The following is a 24,342-nucleotide window of genomic DNA, read 5'->3' as shown; positions in this document are numbered from 1 at the left end:
GTGACTGACAGGGAGGGAGCCAATGGCGCTCTCTCTGTCAGTGTCGCTGCTGCTGCTGCTGAAGCGCCGGGGGGGGGCCTGCAGGGGGCACCATGGAGGGGTAAGTAGATTACCCATCCATGGCGCTCCCCCCTGACAGGCTGGTGGCCGGAGCCCTGTGCGACTGCATTGGTCGCACATAGCAACGGCCGGCCTGCTCGGGGGGGCCCCTTTAACCAGTGGGCCCGGTGCACCATGTGCCCTCTGGTTAAAGCGGCCCTGCCTGTAGTGTGCACATAGCTGTATACCTGTATATACACATCCTGTAGTGTGCACATAGCTGTATACCTGTATATACACGTCCTGTAGTGTGCACATAGCTGTATACCTGTATATACACATCCTGTAGTGTGTACATAGCTGTATACCTGTATATACACGTCCTGTAGTGTGCACATAGCTGTATACCTGTATATACACGTCCTGTAGTGTGCACATAGCTGTATACCTGTATATACACATCCTGTAGTGTGCACATAGCTGTATACCTGTATATACACGTCCTGTAGTGTGCACATAGCTGTATACCTGTATATACACATCCTGTAGTGTGTACATAGCTGTATACCTGTATATACACGTCCTGTAGTGTGCACATAGCTGTATACCTGTATATACACGTCCTGTAGTGTGCACATAGCTGTATACCTGTATATACACGTCCTGTAGTGTGCACATAGCTGTATACCTGTATATACACGTCCTGTAGTGTGCACATAGCTGTATACCTGTATATACACCTCCTGTAGTGTGCACATAGCTGTATACCTGTATATACACGTCCTGTAGTGTGCACATAGCTGTATATACACGTCCTGTAGTGTGCACATAGCTGTATGCCTGTATATACACGTCCTGTAGTGTGTATGCAGTGTCCCAGAACAGCCCTTCTTATGCTCACACTTTCATTATAAACAGTTCTGTTCTGGAAAGCTATGGTCCACTGCAAACTGCGTGTATTGTGTCCCCCTTCTCAGTATTCAGGTCTGCCATTTCAGTCATTTATTGCATGTGTATTAAGGTATCAGTGTCTAAAGGTATTATGTCGCCTCCTAGTGTTCAAGGATGGTACTCCTCATGTATATTCCTCTGTATATGCCTAATGGTGTGATGATGCAATGGCTGGATGTCACGTGACTGTGCCCTGCCTCCATGGTAACACCAATGGTCATCGAGCTTTTGGCTGGGTTACCATGTGACTTCCTGTGCTACCTCAGTCTATTCCCTACCATCAAGGGGATAGGTTGTCTGTTAGTCCTCTCTCTCCCTGCAAAAGAGAGAGGCCTGCGTGTGCTCTGCTGCTCCAGTCCACTGGCTGTGTTCCTGTCTCAAGTCTCAAGATCCTCATCTGGGTGTCGATTCTTCAGTTCCTCTCATCATCATCTTCTCAATTCATCAACAGCAAGTATTCAATCCAAGTCTCATTCCACCCAGCATCTCTGCTTCAGTATCACTACTACTCCCATCATTCAGCACGCTACTCTCACAGCCTATTGCAGCATCACCCATTATTCTGCTTTATTCAAGATTGCCTTATTCCCGGTTGCATCCGGAGAGACTGTTGCTACTAGTTACCACCGTTACAATAAATACACAACTACCGTTGTTTCTGAACCTTGGCATTGGTGTGATCATTGGTGCCCTGACTAAGGACAACGAAGAATCGCATGCCCAGTATTCCCGCATGGTCAGGAGCCCGGCTTCCAGCTGTAGCACCCTCGTGCCTAAACCGTGACCACTATTTCCTACAGCTGCCCTGATTCCTGCACCCATCCAACATCTGTATAGCGGAGTGGCCCCTAGGGGCAAGGGCATCGCATTTGGCGTCACGAACAGGAATACGTTTACATTGTGTGCCCCAAGACTGTGCCGCAACCCCCAAAGAGACTTTGCTATATCACTATGGGGGTAATCGAGGCCCTCAGGGCCCTAGACTGTACACAAGATGGCCGCCGTCTTCTTCAATTTCTGGCTGCGCCATACCCCGGAGAGGAGGGGGTTAATTGCCATGCTGCCAAAGCGCGGGAATCGCCCGGCGTCATAGACTTTGCATTGAATACTCCTGATTGGCTGCCTGCGCCAGATGACGTCACTGTTGCCGGGCAGACTTTGGAACCGGATCCTCCAGCCTGGCGCTCCTCCCCTTCCTGCTACAAGTTCCGGTCAGTGCGTAGCAAGATGGCGACCTGGATAGAAGACTCGTGTGCCGCTGCTGCTGCCGTGTTACCAAGCTATCTACAGCCTCTGCTCGAGCTGGATCCCGCTTGCCTGTCTGCTCCGCTCCCGTCAGACGACAGCTGGGGGTCCGACGCTGCCGAGCATAGCCGTCCGGTCAGCCCGGCGCATAGTGACCGGGAGTTGGGCTCCTTGTCTGACCACAGCCCGTCTCCGATACCAGCCCACTCCAGTGGATCGAATCTGGCTTTCTCCACCGGAGGATCGACTTCACCGGAACGGGAAGAAACAGTGAGTACCGGACCTCCGGACACCCCGTTACCCGGCCCTAGCAAGGGAAGAAAGCCGAAGGCCTCCTGTTTTCACCAGCCCCTGGCAACTCCCTGAACCTGAGACACCTTCCCTGCCGCGGTGGGTGTTTGGTGACGACCCCATCATCAGAAAAATAGCAGAGGAGATTCAGCAGGCCCTCTCTCTATTGCCTCCGGTGACTCAGACTACCCCTACCATGGCTAGCACCGTGACGTTCAACTCCACTACGGCCCAGCCACCCACTGCTCCTGCAGCTTCCACTACAGCGGGCTCGTCCATTACAGCTACCACCGCAGCCTGCTCTGCTGCTTCTGCTGCTGTGGCTAAAGCTGCTTGCTCCACTACTACGGTCACCTACCATGTGGCGCCCATTATCTCCCCTTTCACCACAGTGACCCCAGCGTTTTGGTCACTACCGGCCCCAGCAATGCTTCTGCTCCAGGCCCTCCACGCTTCTATTACCCCTGGGAGAAGAAGAAGAAGCAGAGGAAGGAGAAGGGGCCTAATGAGGTTCCTCCTGCCTCTTCCCAGTAAGTGGTACCAAAGTCCTTAACTGTTCCTGTTCTGTTGTTGTTTCCTGTGTGATTAAAAAGTTCCTGCAACGTTCAAGGTTGGTGCCTGGTCCTCCTGACCAAGTCCCTGTACTAACCAGCTATGTGCTGATGGACACTCCCTGACCAAACTGTTCTCTAGTGCCTGTCCCAGAGCCTTTACATGGACGATGGTGTATATTGCCTAAAGAGACTCTACCACACAGAGACACTTATCCAGTCCTTCCTAAAGCATTTTCCAGAGTATGTGATTGTCAGAGGTTTATTATTGTATTTCAGTATTGCACTTCAGTAGTCAAAAGTCTATTTTCTTGTCAGAGTCTTATATATATATTCCTACCTCTGAGTGAGCAGACAAGTCAGTTAGATAGTCTCAGAGTAAAGTGTGTCCTTTGAAAAAGTTCTTCTTCTCACAGTGTATATTCTCATGTCAGACAGTTTCCTCCTCCTCTGAGTAGAGAAGTCAGTCTACATATTTATATCTATAGCCTCAGAGAAAGTGTATTTTTCAGAAGAATCTTCTATTTTCTCCATGCATAATCTCATTGTGTATTATTATCATATCTATAGCTGGAAAGATTTAGTTGAGCCAGTTTGTATGCAGATTTTCTTCAGATTTTCATTCGGATTTCTCTCAGGTTTCCTTCAGATTCATGTGAGCCAGTTCTCCTCAGGACCTCGCAGTATTTGTTGTCTTTTGTATTTCCCTTCCTTTTGTCTCCAGTATTTGTTCACCTCTGTCTTGTCCCAACACAGTAGTAATCACACATAGTCATACCTAACGTTCACACTTGTCCATACATATTGCACCTTGGATACCCTTTCGTGTGTTCGGCCTATTGAGTAATTGTGTTGTATGATTGACCCATATGCATGGGCTCCCAGATGTATGCTTGCTTTTATTATTTTGTTCTATTCTCTTCCAGGTATCCAAGTCACTTCACAAACACGCCAAGGGAATACACAGGTCTTCACAGTTCTCCTCCAGTAGGGTAACACTTTATACAGGAAACCTACTGTCAAACTGACTGGAATATTGAGGGTCGCCCACCAGCAGTTAAGTTGTCCTGGCTTCCATGTCAGATGGTTCACGCACTAACTACCTGTAACCAGAGTACGTTAGGCACCCCTAGGTGAAGTCCTGCCACTAGGGTTTTCTTTTTCTTCATATTTCTCTTGTCACCTGTGCCTTGAGCGTGGGAAACACACATCTACAGATTCACTCACACTAACATTCCTTCCTCTTGTCTTGTTGTCCTGGTCCTCTATGTTCTTTTGGCCACATCTACCTCAGCTTGTGGTTCGCCGAGGTCGGCTCATTTCTAGTAGGGAGGTATGCAGTGTCCCAGAACAGCCCTTTTTATGCTCACACTTTCATTATAAACAGTTCTGTTCTGGAAAGCTATGGTCCACTGCAAACTGCGTGTATTGTGTCCCCCTTCTCAGTATTTAAGTCTGCCATTTCAGTCATTTATTGCATGTGTATTCAGGTATCAGTGTCTAAAGGTATTATGTCGCCTCCTAGTGTTCAAGGATGGTACTCCTCATGTATATTCCTCTGTATATGCCTAATGGTGTGATGATGCAATGGCTGGATGTCACGTGACTGTGCCCTGCTTCCATGGTAACACCAATGGTCATCGAGCTTTTGGCTGGGTTACTTCCTATGTGACTTCCTGTGCTACCTCAGTCTATTCCCTACCATCAAGGGGATAGGTTGTCTGTTAGTCCTCTCTCTCCCTGCAAAAGAGAGAGGCCTGCGTTGTGCTCTGCTGCTCCAGTCCACTGGCTGTGTTCCTGTCTCAAGTCTCAAGATCCTCATCTGGGTGTCGATTCTTCAGTTCCTCTCATCATCATCTTCTCAAATCATCAACAGCAAGTATTCAATCCAAGTCTCATTCCACCCAGCATCTCTGCTTCAGTATCACTACTACTCCCATCATTCAGCACGCTACTCTCACAGCCTATTGCAGCATCACCCATTACTCTGCCTTATTCCCGGTTGCATCCGGAGAGACTGTTGCTACTAGTTACCACCGTTACAATAAATACACAACTACCGTTGTTTCTGAACCTTGGCATTGGTGTGATCATTGGTGCCCTGACTAAGGACAACGAAGAATCGCACGCCCAGTATTCCCGCATGGTCAGGAGCCCGGCTTCCAGCTGTATCACCCTCGTGCCTACACCGTGACCACATTATCCTACAGCTGCCCCGATTCCTGCACCCTCACAACATCTGTATAGCGGAGTGGCCCCTAGGGGCCAGGGCATCGCATGTACATAGCTGTATGCCTGTATATACATGTCCTGTAGTGTGCACATAGCTGTATGCTATATACCTGTATATACACGTCCTGTAGTGTGCACATAGCTGTATACCTGTATATACACGTCCTGTAGTGTGCACATAGCTGTATACCTGTATATACACGTCCTGTAGTGTGCACATAGCTGTATACCTGTATATACACATCCTGTAGTGTGCACATAGCTGTATGCTATATACCTGTATATACACGTCCTGTAGTGTGCACATAGCTGTATACCTGTATATACACATCCTGTAGTGTGCACATAGCTGTATACCTGTATATACACGTCCTGTAGTGTGCACATAGCTGTATACCTGTATATACACGTCCTGTAGTGTGCACATAGCTGTATACCTGTATATACACATCCTGTAGTGTGCACATAGCTGTATACCTGTAAATACACGTCCTGTAGTGTGCACATAGCTGTATACCTGTATATACACGTCCTGTAGTGTGCACATAGCTGTATACCTGTATATACACGTCCTGTAGTGTGTACATAGCTGTATATACACGTCCTGTAGTGTGCACATAGCTGTATGCTGTATACCTGTATATACACGTCCTGTAGTGTGCACATAGCTGTATACCTGTATATACACGTCCTGTAGTGTGCACATAGCTGTATACCTGTATATACATGTCCTGTAGTGTGCACATAGCTGTATACCTGTATATACACGTCCTGTAGTGTGCACATAGCTGTATACCTGTATATACACGTCCTGTAGTGTGCACATAGCTGTATACCTGTATATACACGTCCTGTAGTGTGCACATAGCTGTATACCTGTATATACACCTCCTGTAGTGTGCACATAGCTGTATACCTGTAAATACACGTCCTGTAGTGTGCACATAGCTGTATATACACGTCCTGTAGTGTGCACATAGCTGTATACCTGTATATACACGTCCTGTAGTGTGCACATAGCTGTATATACATGTCCTGTAGTGTGCACATAGCTGTATGCCTGTATATACACGTCCTGTAGTGTGCACATAGCTGTATGCTATATACCTGTATATACACGTCCTGTAGTGTGTACATAGCTGTATGCCTGTATATACACGTCCTGTAGTGTGTACATAGCTGTATGCCTGTATATACACGTCCTGTAGTGTGCACATAGCTGTATGCCTGTATATACACGTCCTGTAGTGTGCACATAGCTGTATACCTATGTATATACACGTCCTGTAGTGTGTACATAGCTGTATACCTATGTATATAAACGTCCTGTAGTGTGCACATAGCTGTATACCTGTATATACACGTCCTGTAGTGTGTTCCTAGCTTGGGTTGCTGCTCATTGAGTTACTGTACTTTTTTAAAGTTTATTGAAACAAACTATCCCCAGTTTGTCACGGCCGAGTGGGTGTGGTTTGTAAAAGGGGTGTGGCTTACAAAGGGGCGTGTCATAGTTATCGTCCAATTATCATTATCGCAGCTACATATGCGATAAACCGCGATACTGATTTAGGCCAATATCGCCCAGCCCTACTAGAATGTATCCTCTCCTCTGAGTGTATCCTCTCCATGTTCAGTACTGAAATGCCTAGAATGTATCCTCTCCTCTGAGTATATCCTCTCCTCTGAGTGTATCCTCTCCATGTTCAGTACTGAAATGCCTAGAATGTATCCTCTCCTCTGAGTATATCCTCTCCTCTGTGAGGGTATATATTCTAGACATTTCAATACTAAACATGCTAGAATGTATCCCCTACAGTGAGAGCCTCAGAGGAGAGGATACATACTAGGCTCTACCATTATGTGACCCGCTACTTCCTGGTTCCGCCTTGGTGTGCTGGCCCCGCCCTCACACCTGTTCCCGCCTTGTCTCCTCACACAGGTGACGGAGTTCTGAGGAGTTTCGGGCGTTATGGGCCGGGTGGAGTTCTACGCCCTGTGGTCGGTGCTGGAGGCTCCTCGGCAGCTTATCAGGTGGGCAATATCCCCTTCCTGTATATACACCCCCCAATACAACGGTATATACCCCTTCATGTTTATATGCCTTTATACACCACTGTATGTCCCCTTCATGTATATATATATACCTCTATACACAGGTGTATGCCCCCTTCATGTGTATATACCTCTATACACAAGTGTATGTCCCCTTCATGTATATATATATACCTCTATACACCACTGTATGTATGTCCCCTTCATGTATATATACCTCTATACACCACTGTATGTCCCCTTCATGTATATATATATACCCCTATACACCACTGTATGTCCCCTTCATGTATATATATATACCCCTATACACCACTGTATGTCCCCCTCATGTGTATATATATATATACCCCTATACAGAACTGTATGTCCCCTTCATGTATATATAAATACCTCTATACACAAGTGTATGCCCCCTCATGTATATATATATACCTCTATACACAAGTGTATGCCCCCTTCATGTATATATATACCTCTATACACCACTGCATGCCCCCTTCATGTGTATATATATATATACCTCTATACACCACTGTATGTCCCCTTCATGTATATATACCTCTATACACCACTGTATGTCCTCTACATGTGTATATATATACCTCTATACACCACTGTATGCCCCCTTATGTATATATACCTCTATACACCACTGTATGTCCCCTTCATGTATATATACCTCTATACACCACTGCATGCCCCTTCATGTGTATATATATATATATATATATATATATATATATATATATATATATATATATACCTCTATACACCACTGTATGTCCCCTTCATGTATATATATATACCCCTATACACCACTGTATGTCCCCTTCATGTATATATATATACCCCTATACACCACTGTATGTCCCCCTCATGTGTATATATATATATACCCCTATACAGAACTGTATGTCCCCTTCATGTATATATAAATACCTCTATACACAAGTGTATGCCCCCTCATGTATATATATATACCTCTATACACAAGTGTATGCCCCCTTCATGTATATATACCTCTATACACCACTGCATGCCCCCTTCATGTGTATATATATATATATACCTCTATACACCACTGTATGTCCCCTTCATGTATATATACCTCTATACACCACTGTATGTCCTCTACATGTGTATATATATACCTCTATACACCACTGTATGCCCCCTTATGTATATATACCTCTATACACCACTGTATGTCCCCTTCATGTATATATACCTCTATACACCACTGCATGCCCCTTCATGTGTATATATATATATATATATATATATATATATATATATATATATATATACCTCTATACACCACTGTATGTCCCCTTCATGTATATATACCTCTATACACCACTGTATGTCCTCTACATGTGTATATATATACCTCTATACACCACTGTATGTCCCCTTCATGTATATATACCTCTATAGACCACTGTATGTCCCCTTCATGTATATATACCCCTATACACAGGTGTATGCCCCCTTCATGTATATATACCCCTATACACCACTGCATGCCCCCTTCATGTATATATATATACCCCTATACACCACTGTATGTCCCCTTCATGTATATATACCCCTATACACCACTGTATGTCCCCTTCATGTATATATACCCCTATACACCACTGTATGTCCCCTTCATGTATATATACCCCTATACACCACTGTATGTCCCCTTCATGTATATATACCCCTATACACAAGTGTATGCCCCCTTCATGCATATATACCCCTATACACCACTGTATGTCCCCTTCATGCATATATACCCCTATACACCACTGTATGTCCCCTTCATGTATATGTATATATATATATATATATATATATATATATATATATATATATACCTCTATACACCACTGTATGTCCCCTTCATGTATATATATATATATATATATATACCTCTATACACCACTGTATGCCCCTTCATGTATATATACCTCTATACACCACTGCATGCCCCCTTCATGTATATATATATATATACCCCTATACACCACTGTATGTCCCCTTCATGCATATATACCCCTATACACAAGTGTATGCCCCCTTCATGTATATATACCCCTATACACCACTGTATGTCCCCTTCATGTATATATACCCCTATACACCACTGTATGTCCCCTTAATGTGTGTGTGTATATATATATATATATATATATATATATATATATATACCCCTATACACCACTGTATGTCCCCTTCATGTATATATACCCCTATACACAAGTGTATTCCCCCTTCATGTATATATATATACCCCTATACACCACTGTATGTCCCCTTCATGCATATATACCCTTGTACACCAGTGTATGCCCCCTGCACCCTCTCTGGACCGCCCGGCACCCCACCTTCGGGCCGCCCGCCCTGCACCCCCTCTCCGGGCCGCCCGCCCTGCACCCCTCTGCCCATCACCTCACTGCTCTGCCCGCATTGATTTTTTGTGAAAATCAAATTTATGTTTTTTTAAAAAAAAATCAAATAGTTTCTATCATTCTGGGCGAATTAATCAAGTTAATTTGATCGCCCAGCCCTAGTGCACAGTAATACTGCTTCTGCTACGTGTGTGGCAGGTGCACAGTACCACTTCCTCTGCCCGGTGTGTATGGTCAGTGCACAGTACCCTGTGTGTGTATGTCAGTTCACATAAGGGGGGAACCTGCTAACCCCACTCCCATGCACCCATACCCCCAAAAAACACAACAAACACATCATTGGCAGAAATTGCAGCAGACGCTGCACTTTATTTAACATTGTAAACATAAAGGGTGAGGCCCGACACAAATCACAGCCTTTCAGCCAGGAAACCATTTACTGAGGGCAGCCTGGACCAGTCCTGCCCTCCTCCATTGGCAGCAGCGCTCCCATATAGGAGAATTGTCCCTGCCAATGGGCCCTAAACAAAGAGCAAGCCTGGGCTGAAAGGATCGTGATTTCCGCCACCAAAAGTTGGGCCCCCCCACACACCAGCCCTACTTTTCCACCACCAAACCTTACTTACCTTCTTATCTTTAACCGCTGCTCCAGGGATTCCTGCGACAAATTGTTAAAATTGCCCAAGCCAATGTCCGAGAAATGTTCATCTGTATGGTACAAGCCCATGCACTTGTGATCCAGTAGATCATCATACACAATGGTGGTACCTCCTAGACCACCAACCAATCGCTTCATCTTCCTGTTTACCTTTTTACGGGCTCTCAACTGCCCTCCAAGACCCAGCATGCCTCCATTTCCCCTCTGAACAATGGAGGACCACACCACCGTAACCACTGGCCACCTTGCCAGCCAACCTTTGATCTCCACTTCCACGCCAGCCACCAGCTGCAACGACTTCCGTGTGCCCAGGTTGTTGCCTCAATGACCGTGTACCACAATGACGTCCGGGGCCCCATGCCTCCAGGAGACTTCACTTATGAGCTGGTGCAGGCCACTCACACAGGCCTTTCCTGCCAAACCACTTGACCACAACTTTCTCTGCCGGCAGACCAAACTGTAGACCGTATGGACGTCTTCCAGCCCGTCTTGCCGCATGATGCACATACGAGTGCCCAACGATCCACACCACCTTTTTTCCTAGGAAAATGAAACAGAAACAGCACACCAGAACAACAACACAGGACAGCATTACTGTGAAACCTTACGCACATACGTTCTGAATGCTTTAGACTTCCATCTGACTATCTTTTTTATCCAATCATCCCCCAAACCTTTTGCAGCCGCGTCTGAAGCTGCCCCAATCCGAAAAGAATGAGACCCGTAATTTGCAGGATTGAGGCTGCCGCCCTTAAGCATTTCTTCAATACTGCACGAAACTGGAACCGGGACAGTGCACTCCCGTCTTTATGCACTAAAAGGGGCCAAAACCCTTTTACCCCTTATCTCCATATATCTGCCCACCGCCCATAAGGGACACAACTGATCACCAATCTTCTTTAGTGACACCCATGCTCCCCTACCCTTCTGATTGGTTTTAGAACGGGCAATGAAACACATGACATTATCAACCAATGAACTTGTCACCAACTCCCCTAGGATGGGATCACCACCTGCAGACACAACTAATGGTCCGTTTACACAGGCAGATTTATATGACAGATTTTAGAAGCCAAAACCAGGAATGGATTTGAAAAGAGGCGAAATCTCAGTCTTTCCTTTATGACCCGTTCCCTGCTTATGGTCTGTTCCTGGCTTTGGCTTCAAAAATCTGTCAGATAAATCTGCCTGTGTAAACGCACCATTAGGCTATGCTAACCAATCTTTCTTGTAGTAGGTACTAATGCATAAAAGTCCTCCATCCTGCCCCTGGACAGTGCGTCAGCTATCCCATTATTAACCCCCGGCACATGCTTGGCCTGAAACTGAATATTCAGCTGCAAACACCTCAGAACCAGATGTCTCAATAATCGTATAACAGACTCTGAACTACTTGACAGGCGAAAAGATTGCCCATTTATCTCTCAGCTCCTGCCCCCAGAGCTCCACCACCACGACTATAGGGAATAACGTCAAATTCTTTAACAATCCCCCGGTTTCCCAACAAAACGGCCATTTACCCGCACACCACTTCCCTCCAAAACCATAAGACCCAGCTGCATCAGTGAACAATCTCATCTCATCTGATTGGATGCTGGTTCCCTACCCAAACCGCAACTCCATTAAAACTCCCTAAAATGTGACCCACACAGCAAGATCCCCTCTTAACTCTTTTATAATTCTGATCTTGTGGTACGATTTTCTGACCCCCACCGTGCTCTTCTCCAGACGTCTACTAAATATCCTCCCCATAGGAATTACCTGGCAAGCGAATCTTAGGGAACCAGCCAAAGACTGTGTTTCCCTAAGTGTCACTTTTTCCGACTCTCTCTCAATCCCCAGGTACAACAGTCTCGCTGTCGGCTCAACCATTTTCTCATGTGACACTGAACCCTAAACCTTTCCAGTAACCCAGCAAAGTCCCTTTAATAGTGCTCGAGATATGGCACAACCCATTGGTAAACACTTGTCAACATAATACCGCCTCTTGCAACCACAACCAGTGTACTTAAACTACTAAGATGCGGAGGGAGCAATCTCAATGCTGACTCTATGTCCACCTTTGCCATCAATGCGCCCCTCCCCCGCGCCCCTTACTAACTGGACGGCCTCCTCCAATGACTGATAGTGTACCTCACAAAGATCCTTGTCAATGGCCCCATTAACTGACCCCCCCCCCCCCCCCTCTGGGTACGACAGAAGCCTGATCATTCTAAATTTCCCTTCCTCCTTCTTGGGGACTACCCCTAATGGAGACAAGACTAAATCCTCAAATTGGAGTTGCACAAAAGGACCAGCCATCCTGCCCAACCCCACCTCCTTCTCCAATTTCTCAAGCAATATCTCGGGGTGCTCACTAGCTGATTTTAGATTCCTAATTGTGCGAGATCCCAATACAACCCCAGACACTGGCAACTTAAACCTCTCTAAGAAACCTTCAAGCAACTCCGCCCTCCCTCTATCTGGGTACACCCGGAGCCAGTCCCTTAACATGTCCACCCTCACTGGTGTTGCCCCCTTTTCCTCCCACCCAAAAGGACTGCACCCCATGCGCACCATTGCTAAACACGCTCTTTTTAAAACAGTCTACTTTCGGATGGCTCCACCCCAGTTGTTGCAGCTATGCCGAAATTTACAAGCAAAGCCCCTATTACAGGCCCTCTCATTATATGCCCAGCAAACCACCTTCCCCTTGTTTATAAAGCTGCTATGCCCGCCACCCCCCAAAGCCACTGCCTTCTCCCTTACAATTAGCCCTCACCACAAGTCCAAATCATTCTGCCCAAAACTTAATATACTATTCCCCACCATCGTCTTCCTTAAGGCTTTATCGTACTCCGACCAAGCCCTCCCCCATAAATATAAAAGGCATCAATGATGAAGCCCATGTACCGCCATAAGTCACCACATATCTCTGGCTTCTGTCCATACGCTTGCATAGACCACAAACCCCTTTACCTAATCCATGATAAACCCCCTCTTACGTTCCTCTGCCCCTCTTTTCCTCCTTCTCTGCCTCCGCCTCCCTGGACAAGTCAAAATTATCCACAAACTTCCCATCCCGTATCTTTCTTAAGATCTTACGCGGCAGGTGAGAATATGTGGGGGACAGACTACATGCGTACGTATCCCCTACACACAATGCCCTGTACAGTCAGACCCTTAGTAGCCCCCCCACTGCCCCTCTTCCCCCGCTTCTTATGCTTCAGTATCTTCACCCACTTCCTAAAGACCCTCAGCACGCCTCCTCCTTCCCCGTCTGACTCTTCCTCATCCAAACAATCAGATAACGACTCATCTGGGCTGTAGTCGTCCCTCCTGGTGCACCTTCTCCGGATCCTTCGGTTCTGAAATGACAAGCAGAAGGGGGGCCAGCATCTATTCGGCACAGACATAACATTGCTGTTGCTTGGGCAATCTTGCTATGGGGGAGGTCTGACCTCGTTCTGACTTGCCGTTGTAGCCTGCTGACTTAGGGCCCTATTCCACCGGACGATTATCGTTCAGATTATCGTTAAATTGTTCGAATCTAAACGATCGTTCGGTTGAAATGCAGTTAACAATTAACGACCGAACAAGAAATCGTTGATCGCTTTATAAGACCTGGACATATTTTTATTGTTGCTCGTTCGCAAAACGTTCGCATTGAATAAGAAGTTGTTCGGTCGTTCGCAGTAGATACGAACGCAATAGCGAAGAAAAACGATTATCGTTCCATGGAAATGAGTGAACGTTTTCAGGTCTTTCGCAATAGCGGTCGTTTGAGATCGTTAATTGTTAAGGATTATGTGAACGATAATCGTCCGGTAGAATAGGGCCCTTACTGGTACTGTGGGCCTGGCTGCCTGATAGCTCCCCCCCCCCCCCAATAACCCATAACCTGGTGACCCCCATGAATGGGCTTGGCCAACCACTGGCAGGATAATGGGTCTCCTGAAAACCGAAACAGATGGGTACTGCCATGGCCAAGGGATCCATGTGGCTGAGCAAACTTAGAATGAGGGCCAGGGAGGTGGGCAAGGTTAAAGGACATCGGGTGCATTGCTTTACGGGACCACCCATGGCCCCCAGGAAGTTGGCGTTAATCCCCCTGACCATAAGATATGGCAGCCTGAACACCATGATGCCTCCACCCGACACTCCCTGATGCTTCTGCATTGCCACTTGTTACTGTGGTTATCTGGGGTCCTGGGCAAGAGGGAGCCTGCAAATGGAGGTGGGGGGGACTCGCCTTGGCTGACCCCTGCTGGTGCCCCAACGCTGGTCGGGGCGATATTGCTGCTTAGCTGACCGCGGACCAGAGCTGCTGCCATGAACTACTGGGCCGGCGCTCACTGCAACAATTGCAGCTTGGGCCAGAAGGCCTTGAAGTCATGGGGGCACATCGTGACCATTAGCCACTTGGCCGCCGGAGGCCATGCAGCGTGCTGAGTGGGGGCAGGTGCAGGAGCAGGTGCCGAAGAGAAAGAAGGAGACCAGAACTGGTAGGGGAAAGGAGCGGAGGGGAGTGGAGCAAGCACAGGGGAAGAGGGAGGAAGGATGGATGGGGATAACAGGAGTGGACGGGACGGAGCCAGAGACCCCCCCCTCCTTACACGGAACAAACCCCAGGGGACATTTACCAGTTTTAGTAGAAGTCGGCTTCCTCTTCACTGCCTCTGCTTGCCGTCGGACCTGCTTTGCCTGAGGCTCCTGTCCTTGCCGCTAGGACGCTCCGAACTCCTCTATGTGCTGGCTGCTCATCTTCAGGCCACAAGTTTCTACAACTGCAAGCTTCTTTCTTTAGGTTTTATGCTCTGCTCCAGGTTTTATATCTCAGGCAGCTGCTTCCGGTCTTCAGGCTCTATAGCTTAGGCAGCTTCTTCAGGTTATATAGCTCAGGCAGCTTCTTCAGGTTATATAGCTCAGGCAGCTTCTTCAGGTTATATAGCTCAGGCAGCTTCTTCAGGTTATATAGCTCAGGCAGCTTCTTCAGGTTATATAGCTCAGGCAGCTTCTTCAGGTTTTATATCTCAGGCAGCTGCTTCCGGTCTTCAGGCTCTATAGCTCAGGCTTTATCGCTCAGGCAGCTTCTTCAGGTTATATAGCTCAGGCAGCTTCTTCAGGTCATATAGCTCAGGCAGCTTCTTCAGGTTATATAGCTCAGGCAGCTTCTTCAGGTTATATAGCTCAGGCAGCTTCTTCAGGTTATATAGCTCAGGCAGCTTCTTCAGGTTATATAGCTCAGGCAGCTTCTTCAGGTTATATAGCTCAGGCAGCTTCTTCAGGTTATATAGCTCAGGCAGCTGCTTCCGGTCATATAGCTCAGGCAGCTGCTTCCGGTCTTAGGTTTTATATCTCAGGCAGCTTCTTCAGGTTTTATATCTCAGGCAGCTGCTTCCGGTCTTCAGGCTCTATAGCTCAGGCTTTATCGCTCAGGAAGCTTCTTCAGGTTATATAGCTCAGGCAGCTTTTTCAGGTTATATAGCTCAGGCAGCTTCTTCAGGTTATGTAGCTCAGGCAGCTTCTTCAGGTTATATAGCTCAGGCAGCTTCTTCAGGTTATATAGCTCAGGCAGCTGCTTCAGGTTATATAGCTCAGGCAGCTTCTTCAGGTTATATAGCTCAGGCAGCTTTTTCAGGTTATATAGCTCAGGCAGCTTCTTCAGGTTATATAGCTCAGGCAGCTTCTTCAGGTTTTATAGCTCAGGCAGCTGCTTCCGGTCTTCAGGCTCTATAGCTCAGGCTCTATAGCTCAGGCAGCTTCTTCAGGTTATATAGCTCAGGCAGCTTCTTCAGGTTATATAGCTCAGGCAGTTTCTTCAGATTATATAGCTCAGGCAGCTTCTTCCGGTCTTCAGGCTCTATAGCTCAGGCTTTATCACTCAGGCAGCTTCTTCAGGTTATATAGCTCAGGCAACTTCTTCAGGTTATATAGCTCAGGCAGCTTCTTCAGGTTATATAGCTCAGGCAGCTTCTTCAGGTTATATAGCTCAGGCAGCTTTTTCAGGTTATATAGCTCAGGCAGCTTCTTCAGGTTATATAGCTCAGGCAGCTTCTTCAGGTTTTATAGCTCAGGCAGCTGCTTCCGGTCTTCAGGCTCTATAGCTCAGGCTCTATAGCTCAGGCAGCTTCTTCAGGTTATATAGCTCAGGCAGCTTCTTCAGGTTATATAGCTCAGGCAGCTTCTTCAGGTTATATAGCTCAGGCAGCTTCTTCAGGTTATATAGCTCAGGCAGCTTCTTCAGATTATATAGCTCAGGCAGCTTCTTCCGGTCTTCAGGCTCTATAGCTCAGGCTTTATCACTCAGGCAGCTTCTTCAGGTTATATAGCTCAGGCAACTTCTTCAGGTTATATAGCTCAGGCAGCTTCTTCAGGTTATATAGCTCAGGCAGCTTCTTCAGGTTATATAGCTCAGGCAGCTTCTTCAGGTTATATAGCTCAGGCAGCTGCTTCAGGTTATATAGCTCAGGCAGCTGCTTCCGGTCATATAGCTCAGGCAGCTGCTTCCGGTCTTAGGTTTTATATCTCAGGCAGCTTCTTCAGGTTTTATATCTTAGGCAGCTTCTTCAGGTTTTATATCTCAGGCAGCTTCTTCAGGTTATATAGCTCAGGCAGCTGCTTCCTGTCTTCAGGTTTTATAGCTCAGGCAGCTGCTTCCGGTCTTCAGGCTCTATAGCTCAGGCTTTATCGCTCAAGCAGCTTCTTCAGGTTATATAGCTCAGGCAGCTTCTTCAGGTTATACAGCTCAGGCAGCTTCTTCAGGTTATACAGCTCAGGCAGCTTCTTCAGGTTATACAGCTCAGGCAGCTTCTTCAGGTTATACAGCTCAGGCAGCTTCTTCAGGTTATATAGCTCAGGCAGCTTTTTCAGGTTATATAGCTCAGGCAGCTGCTTCCGGTCTTCAGGCTCTATAGCTCAGGTAGCTTCTTCAGGATTTATATCTCAGGCAGCTTCTTCAGGTTTTATATCTCAGGCAGCTTCTTCAGGTTATATAGCTCAGGCAGCTGCTTCCTGTCTTCAGGTTTTATAGCTCAGGCTTTATCGCTCAAGCAGCTTCTTCAGGTTATATAGCTCAGGCAGCTTCTTCAGGTTATATAGCTCAGGCAGCTTCTTCAGGTTAGACAGCTCAGGCAGCTTCTTCAGGTTATATAGCTTAGGCAGCTGCTTCCTGTCTTTAGGATTTATAGCTCAGGCAGCTGCTTCCGGTCTTCAGGCTCTATAGCTCAGGCTTTATCGCTCAAGCAGCTTCTTCAGGTTATATAGCTCAGGCAGCTTCTTCAGGTTATATAGCTCAGGCAGCTTCTTCAGGTTATACAGCTCAGGCAGCTTCTTCAGGTTATACAGCTCAGGCAGCTTCTTCAGGTTATATAGCTTAGGCAGCTGCTTCCTGTCTTCAGGATTTATAGCTCAGGCAGCTGCTTCCGGTCTTCAGGCTCTATAGCTCAGGCTTTATCGCTCAAGCAGCTTCTTCAGGTTATATAGCTCAGGCAGCTTCTTCAGGTTTTATATCTCAGGCAGCTTCTTCAGGTTATATAGCTCAGGCAGCTGCTTCCTGTCTTCAGGTTTTATAGCTCAGGCAGCTGCTTCCGGTCTTCAGGCTCTATAGCTCAGGTTATATAGCTCAGGCAGCTTCTTCAGGTTATATAGCTCAGGCAGCTTCTTCAGGTTATACAGCTCAGGCAGCTTCTTCAGGTTATATAGCTTAGGCAGCTGCTTCCTGTCTTCAGGATTTATAGCTCAGGCAGCTGCTTCCGGTCTTCAGGCTCTATAGCTCAGGCTTTATCGCTCAAGCAGCTTCTTCAGGTTATATAGCTCAGGCAGCTTCTTCAGGATTTATATCTCAGGCAGCTGCTTCCGGTCTTCAGGTTATATAGCTCAGGCAGCTTCTTCAGGATTTATATCTCAGGCAGCTGCTTCCGATCTTCAGGCTCTATAGCTCAGGCTTTATCGCTCAGGCAGCTTCTTCAGGTTTTATAGCTCAGGCAGCTGCTTCCGGTCTTCAGGCTTTATCACTCAGGCAGCTTCTTCAGGTTATATAGCTCAGGCAGCTTCTTCAGGTTGTATAGCTCAGGCAGCTGCTTCCGGTCTTCAGGCTTTATCGCTCAAGCAGCTTCTTCAGGTTATATAGCTCAGGCAGCTTCTTCAGGATTTATAGCTCAGGCAGCTTCTTCAGGTTATATAGCTCAGGCAGCTTCTTCAGGTTATACAGCTTAGGCAGCTTCTTCAGGTTATACAGCTCAGGCAGCTTCTTCAGGTTATACAGCTCAGGCAGCTTCTTCAGGTTATATAGCTCAGGCAGCTTCTTCAGGTTATACAGCTCAGGCAGCTTCTTCAGGTTATACAGCTCAGGCAGCTTCTTCAGGTTGTATAGCTTAGGCAGCTGCTTCCTGTCTTCAGGTTTTATAGCTCAGGCAGCTGCTTCCAGTCTTCAGGCTCTATAGCTCAGGCTTTATCGCTCAGGCAGCTTCTTCAGGATTTATATCTCAGGCAGCTGCTTCAGGTTTTATAGCTCATACAGCTGCTTCTGGTCTTCAGGCTCTTTAGCTCAGGCAGCTTCTTGAGGTTATATAGCTCAGGCAGCTTCTTCAGGATTTATAGCTCAGACAGCTTCTTCAGGTTTTATAGCTCAGGCAGCTGCTTCTGGTCTTCAGGCTCTATAGCTCAGGCAGCTTCTTCAGGTTTTATATCTCAGGCAGCTGCTTCCGATCTTCAGGCTCTATAGCTCAGGCAGCTTCTTCAGGTTATATAACTCAGGCTTTATCGCTCAGGCAGCTTCTTCAGGTTATATAGCTCAGGCAGCTGCTTCCGGTCTTCAGGTTTTATAGCTCAGGCAGCTGCTTCCGGTCTTCAGGTTTTATAGCTCAGGCTTTATCTCTCAGGCAGCTTCTTCAGGTTTTATAGCTCAGGCAGCTTCACTACCTCCCCCAGGTATTCCCTCTGCATACTAATGACCCCTTTGTCTCTACACAAAGGCCATACCTGTTCCCCCCTCCCCCACCCTCTACCAGTGGCCACCTTAGCTTACCTGTAACCAAACTACAGCCACCATTACACTCGTACTTTCAACTAACAAAACCCAACTAACCCTGTTGTGGTCGCAGAGACCCCCCTTATGACTCGTCAAACTTTACCACTTCTGCACTGTGTGTGGTCGGTGCACAGTACCACTTCCTCTGCCCAGTGTGTGGTCAGTGCACAGTACTACTTCCTCCCTGTGTGTGTGTCAGTACACATTACCACTTCTGCCCTGTGTGTGGTCAGTGCACAGTACCACTTCCTCCGCCCTGTGTGTCTGGCTGGTGCAGTATCACTTCCTCTTCCCGGTGCGTATGGTCGGTGCACTGTACCACTTCCTCTGCCCGGTGCGTATGGTCGGTGCACAGTACCACTTCCTCTCCCTGGTGTGTATGGTCGGTGCACAGTACCACTTCCTCTGCCCGGTGTGTATGGTCGGTGCACAGTACCACTTCCTCTGCCCGGTGTGTATGGTCGGTGCACAGTACCACTTCCTCTGCCCGGTGTGCATGGTCGGTGCACATTACCACTTACTCTTCCCGGTGTGTATTGTCGGTGCACATTACCACTTACTCTTCCCGGTGTGTATGGTCGGTGCACAGTACCACTTCCTCTGCCCGGTGCGTATGGTCGGTGCACAGTACCACTTCCTCTGCCCGGTGTGTATGGTTGGTGCACATTACCACTTACTCTTCCCGGTGCGTATGGTCGGTGCACAGTACCACTTCCTCTTCCCGGTGCGTATGGTCGGTGCACAGTACCACTTCCTCTGCCCGGTGTGTATGGTCGGTGCACAGTACCACTTCCTCTGCCCGGTGTGTATGGTCGGTGCACAGTACCACTTCCTCTTCCCGATGCGTATGGTCGGTGCACAGTACCACTTCCTCTGCCCGGTGCGTATGGTCGGTGCACAGTACCACTTCCTCTTCCCGATGCGTATGGTCGGTGCACAGTACCACTTCCTCTTCCCGATGCATATGGTCGGTGCACAGTACCACTTCCTCTGCCCGGTGCGTATGGTCGGTGCGCAGTACCACTTCTCTCATTCTGTCTTTGCAGTAAGGGTGGTCGGATGAGTTTCCAGCTGCCGTTGCCTCTCCCGCTCCCTCAGCATCTGCTGCTCTTCAGCTTGGGGGACTGGGGTTCCTATTCACGCGATGCATGTGTCACGGCTCAGCTGGTCACAGGGACGGCGCCGCCGCAGCATATCGGAACCTTGTCTGCAGAACGCAGGTGATGGCGGCCTCAGGCCTCATCTTTCAGAGTGGGTGGGACTGGATACAGTGCTGAGGGCTTTAAAATTGTGCTCTGATCTCTGCAGGTCCTTCCTCTGGGACGGTGAGTGGAGTCTGGAAATTGTCATGGAATGTGTCAGATTGGCAGCGCAAGGAATGCCCGCCAAACTGTGCCTAAGTGTGTCCGGGAAGGTAACACCAGGGGTCCCATCTGCCCAGCGCCCTCCAGTCCTCTGCTCCCTCTCCTCCTTCCACTTCTGTTCTTCTGCTCTCTGTCTCATTCGTCACAACCTCTGGTCTTTTACTCTCTGCTCTCTCTTTTTCTGCTCTCTCTGCCTCTTGCCCCGGCCTCTGCTCTCTCTCTCTCTCTCTCTCTCTCTCTCTCTCTCTGCCTCTTGCCCCGGCCTCTGCTCTCTCTCTCTCTCTCTGCCTCTTGCCCCGGCCTCTGCTCTCTCTCTTTCTCTCCCTCTCTCTCTCTGCCTCTTGCCCCGGCCTCTGCTCTCTTTCTCTGCCTCTTGCCCCGGCCTCTGCTCTCTTTCTCTGCCTCTTGCCCCGGCCTCTGCTCTCTTTCTCTGCCTCTTGCCCCGGCCTCTGCTCTCTCTCTCTCTCTTTGCCCCGGCCTCTGCTCTCTCTCTCTCTCTCTCTCTCTCTGCCTCTTGCCCCGGCCTCTGCTCTCTCTCTCTCTCTCTCTCTCTGCCTCTTGCCCCGGCCTCTGCTCTCTCTCTCTCTCTCTCTCTCTCTCTCTCTCTCTGCCTCTTGCCCCGGCCTCTGCGCTCTCTCTCTCTCTCTCTCTCTCTCTCTGCCTCTTGCCCCGGCCTCTGCTCTCTCTCTCTCTCTCTCTCTCTCTCTCTCTGCCTCTTGCCCCGGCCTCTGCGCTCTCTCTCTCTCTCTCTTTCTCTGCCTCTTGCCCCGGCCTCTGCTCTCTCTCTCTCTGCCTCTTGCCCCGGCCTCTGCTCTCTCTCTCTCTGCCTCTTGCCCCAGCCTCTGCTCTCTCTCCGGCCTCTGCTCTCTCTCTCTGCCTCTTGCCCCGGCCTCTGCTCTCTTGCCCCGGCCTCTGCTCTCTCTCTCTTTGCCCCGGCCTCTGCTCTCTCTCTCTCTCTTTGCCCCGGCCTCTGCTCTCTCTCTGCCTCTTGCCCCGGCCTCTGCTCTTTCTCTCTCTCTGCCTCTTGCCCCGGCCTCTGCTCTCTGCTCTCTCTCTCTGCCTCTTGCCCCGGCCTCTGCTCTCTCTCTCTCTCTCTCTGCCTCTTGCCCCGGCCTCTGCTCTCTCTCTCTGCCTCTTGCCCCGGCCTCTGCCTCTGCTCTCTCTCTCTGCCTCTTGCCCTGGCCTCTGCCTCTGCTCTCTCTCTCTGCCTCTTGCCCCGGCCTCTGCTCTCTCTCTCTCTCTGCCTCATGCCCCGGCCTCTGCTCTCTGCTCTCTCTCTCTGCCTCATGCCCCGGCCTCTGCTCTCTGCTCTCTCTCTCTGCCTCTTGCCCCGGCCTCTGCTCTCTGCTCTCTCTCTCTCTGCCTCTTGCCCCGGCCTCTGCTCTCTGCTCTCTGCTCTCTCTCTCTCTGCCTCTTGCCCCGGCCTCTGCTCTCTGCTCTCTGCCTCTTGCCCCGGCCTCTGCTCTCTCTCTCTGCCTCTTGCCTCTGCTCTCTCTCTCTGCCTCTTGCCCCGGCCTCTGCTCTCTCTTTGCCTCTTGCCCCGGCCTCTGCTCTCTCTCTCTCTCTCTCTGCCTCTTGCCCCGGCCTCTGCTCTCTCTCTCTGCCTCTTGCCCCGGCCTCTGCTCTCTCTACCTCTTGCCCCGGCCTCTGCTCTCTCTCTGCCTCTTGCCCCGGCCTCTGCTCTCTCTCTCTCTCTGCCTCTTGCCCCGGCCTCTGCTCTCTCTCTCTGCCTCTTGCCCCGGCCTCTGCTCTCTCTGCCTCTTGCCCCGGCCTCTGCTCTCTCTCTCTGCCTCTTGCCCCGGCCTCTGCTCTCTCTCTCTGCCTCTTGCCCCGGCCTCTGCTCTCTCTCTCTGCCTCTTGCCCCGGCCTCTGCTCTCTCTCTCTGCCTCTTGCCCCGGCCTCTGCTCTCTCTTTGCCTCTTGCCCCGGCCTCTGCTCTCTCTCTCTCTCTCTCTGCCTCTTGCCCCGGCCTCTGCTCTCTCTCTCTGCCTCTTGCCCCGGCCTCTGCTCTCTCTACCTCTTGCCCCGGCCTCTGCTCTCTCTCTGCCTCTTGCCCCGGCCTCTGCTCTCTCTCTCTCTCTCTGCCTCTTGCCCCGGCCTCTGCTCTCTCTCTCTGCCTCTTGCCCCGGCCTCTGCTCTCTCTGCCTCTTGCCCCGGCCTCTGCTCTCTCTCTCTGCCTCTTGCCCCGGCCTCTGCTCTCTCTCTCTGCCTCTTGCCCCGGCCTCTGCTCTCTCTCTCTGCCTCTTGCCCCGGCCTCTGCTCTCTCTCTCTGCCTCTTGCCCCGGCCTCTGCTCTCTCTTTGCCTCTTGCCCCGGCCTCTGCTCTCTCTCTCTCTCTCTCTGCCTCTTGCCCCGGCCTCTGCTCTCTCTCTCTGCCTCTTGCCCCGGCCTCTGCTCTCTCTACCTCTTGCCCCGGCCTCTGCTCTCTCTCTGCCTCTTGCCCCGGCCTCTGCTCTCTCTCTCTCTCTGCCTCTTGCCCCGGCCTCTGCTCTCTCTCTCTGCCTCTTGCCCCGGCCTCTGCTCTCTCTGCCTCTTGCCCCGGCCTCTGCTCTCTCTCTCTGCCTCTTGCCCCGGCCTCTGCTCTCTCTCTCTGCCTCTTGCCCCGGCCTCTGCTCTCTCTCTCTGCCTCTTGCCCCGGCCTCTGCTCTCTCTCTCTCTGCCTCTTGCCCCGGCCTCTGCTCTCTCTCTGCCTCTTGCCCCGGCCTCTGCTCTTTTGCTCTCGTTCTCTTGCTCCGGCCTCTGCTCTCTCTCTCTCTGCCTCTTGCCCCGGCCTCTGCTCTCTCTCTGCCTCTTGCCCTGGCCTCTGCTCTCTCTCTCTCTGCCTCTTGCCCCGGCCTCTGCTCTCTCTCTGCCTCTTGCCCCGGCCTCTGCTCTTTTGCTCTCGTTCTCTTGCTCCGGCCTCTGCTCTCTCTCTCTCTGCCTCTAGCCCCGGCCTCTGCTCTCTCTCTGCCTCTTGCCCTGGCCTCTGCTCTCTCTCTCTCTGCCTCTTGCCCCGGCCTCTGCTCTCTCTCTGCCTCTTGCCCTGGCCTCTGCTCTCTCTCTCTCTCTCTCTCTGCCTCTTGCCCCGGCCTCTGCTCTCTCTCTGCCTCTTGCCCCAGCCTCTGCTCTCTCTCTCTGCCTCTTGCCCCGGCCTCTGCTCTTTTGCTCTCGTTCTCTTGCTCCGGCCTCTGCTCTCTCTGCGTCTTGCTCCGGCCTCTGCTCTCTCTCTCTCTCTCTCTCTCTCTGCCTCTTGCCCTGGCCTCTGCTCTTTTGCTCTCGTTCTCTTGCTCCGGCCTCTGCTCTCTCTGCGTCTTGCTCCGGCCTCTGCTCTCTCTCTCTCTCTCTCTGCCTCTTGCCCTGGCCTCTGCTCTCTCTCTGCCTCTTGCCCCGGCCTCTGCTCTTTTGCTCTCGTCCTCTTGCCTTTTATGCAGGTCCATAAAGGTTCAGGCTTCCGCAGCAGTACCCCTGCCAGGAGGAGGCTGAGTGCCGGACCACCTAGTAGCCCCCTTCTATCAGAGAGTACAATTGCCCATGTGAGGTTGCTGGAGGCCCCAGCGGAGGTGGGTATCT

The 24,342-nt window shown here is 49.7% G+C and overlaps 1 protein-coding gene across 4 annotated transcripts in view; it reads left to right on the top strand.

The window, feature by feature from the left end:
* Positions 1–24,342, top strand: part of LOC138771336 (rab9 effector protein with kelch motifs-like) — a 73,434-nt gene that overhangs the window by 14,780 nt on the left and 34,312 nt on the right. For 3 of the 4 annotated variants that reach the window (XM_069950960.1, XM_069950959.1, XM_069950962.1), the window contains exons 3-6: positions 7,249–7,340; positions 20,478–20,651; positions 20,740–20,845; positions 24,204–24,332. In XM_069950960.1, the coding sequence (XP_069807061.1) occupies positions 7,279–7,340; positions 20,478–20,651; positions 20,740–20,845; positions 24,204–24,332 (471 nt within the window). In that variant the 5' untranslated portion in view covers positions 7,249–7,278. The remainder of the gene's footprint in view (positions 1–7,248; positions 7,341–20,477; positions 20,652–20,739; positions 20,846–24,203; positions 24,333–24,342) is intronic. The other variant, XM_069950961.1, reaches the window with a different exon arrangement.

This window comes from Dendropsophus ebraccatus, chromosome 13, assembly GCF_027789765.1.
Source record: "Dendropsophus ebraccatus isolate aDenEbr1 chromosome 13, aDenEbr1.pat, whole genome shotgun sequence".
Classification (NCBI taxonomy): Eukaryota; Metazoa; Chordata; class Amphibia; order Anura; family Hylidae; genus Dendropsophus; species Dendropsophus ebraccatus.
Note: the sequence above shows the minus strand (reverse complement) of the source record. Positions and strands in the feature narration are given on the sequence as shown.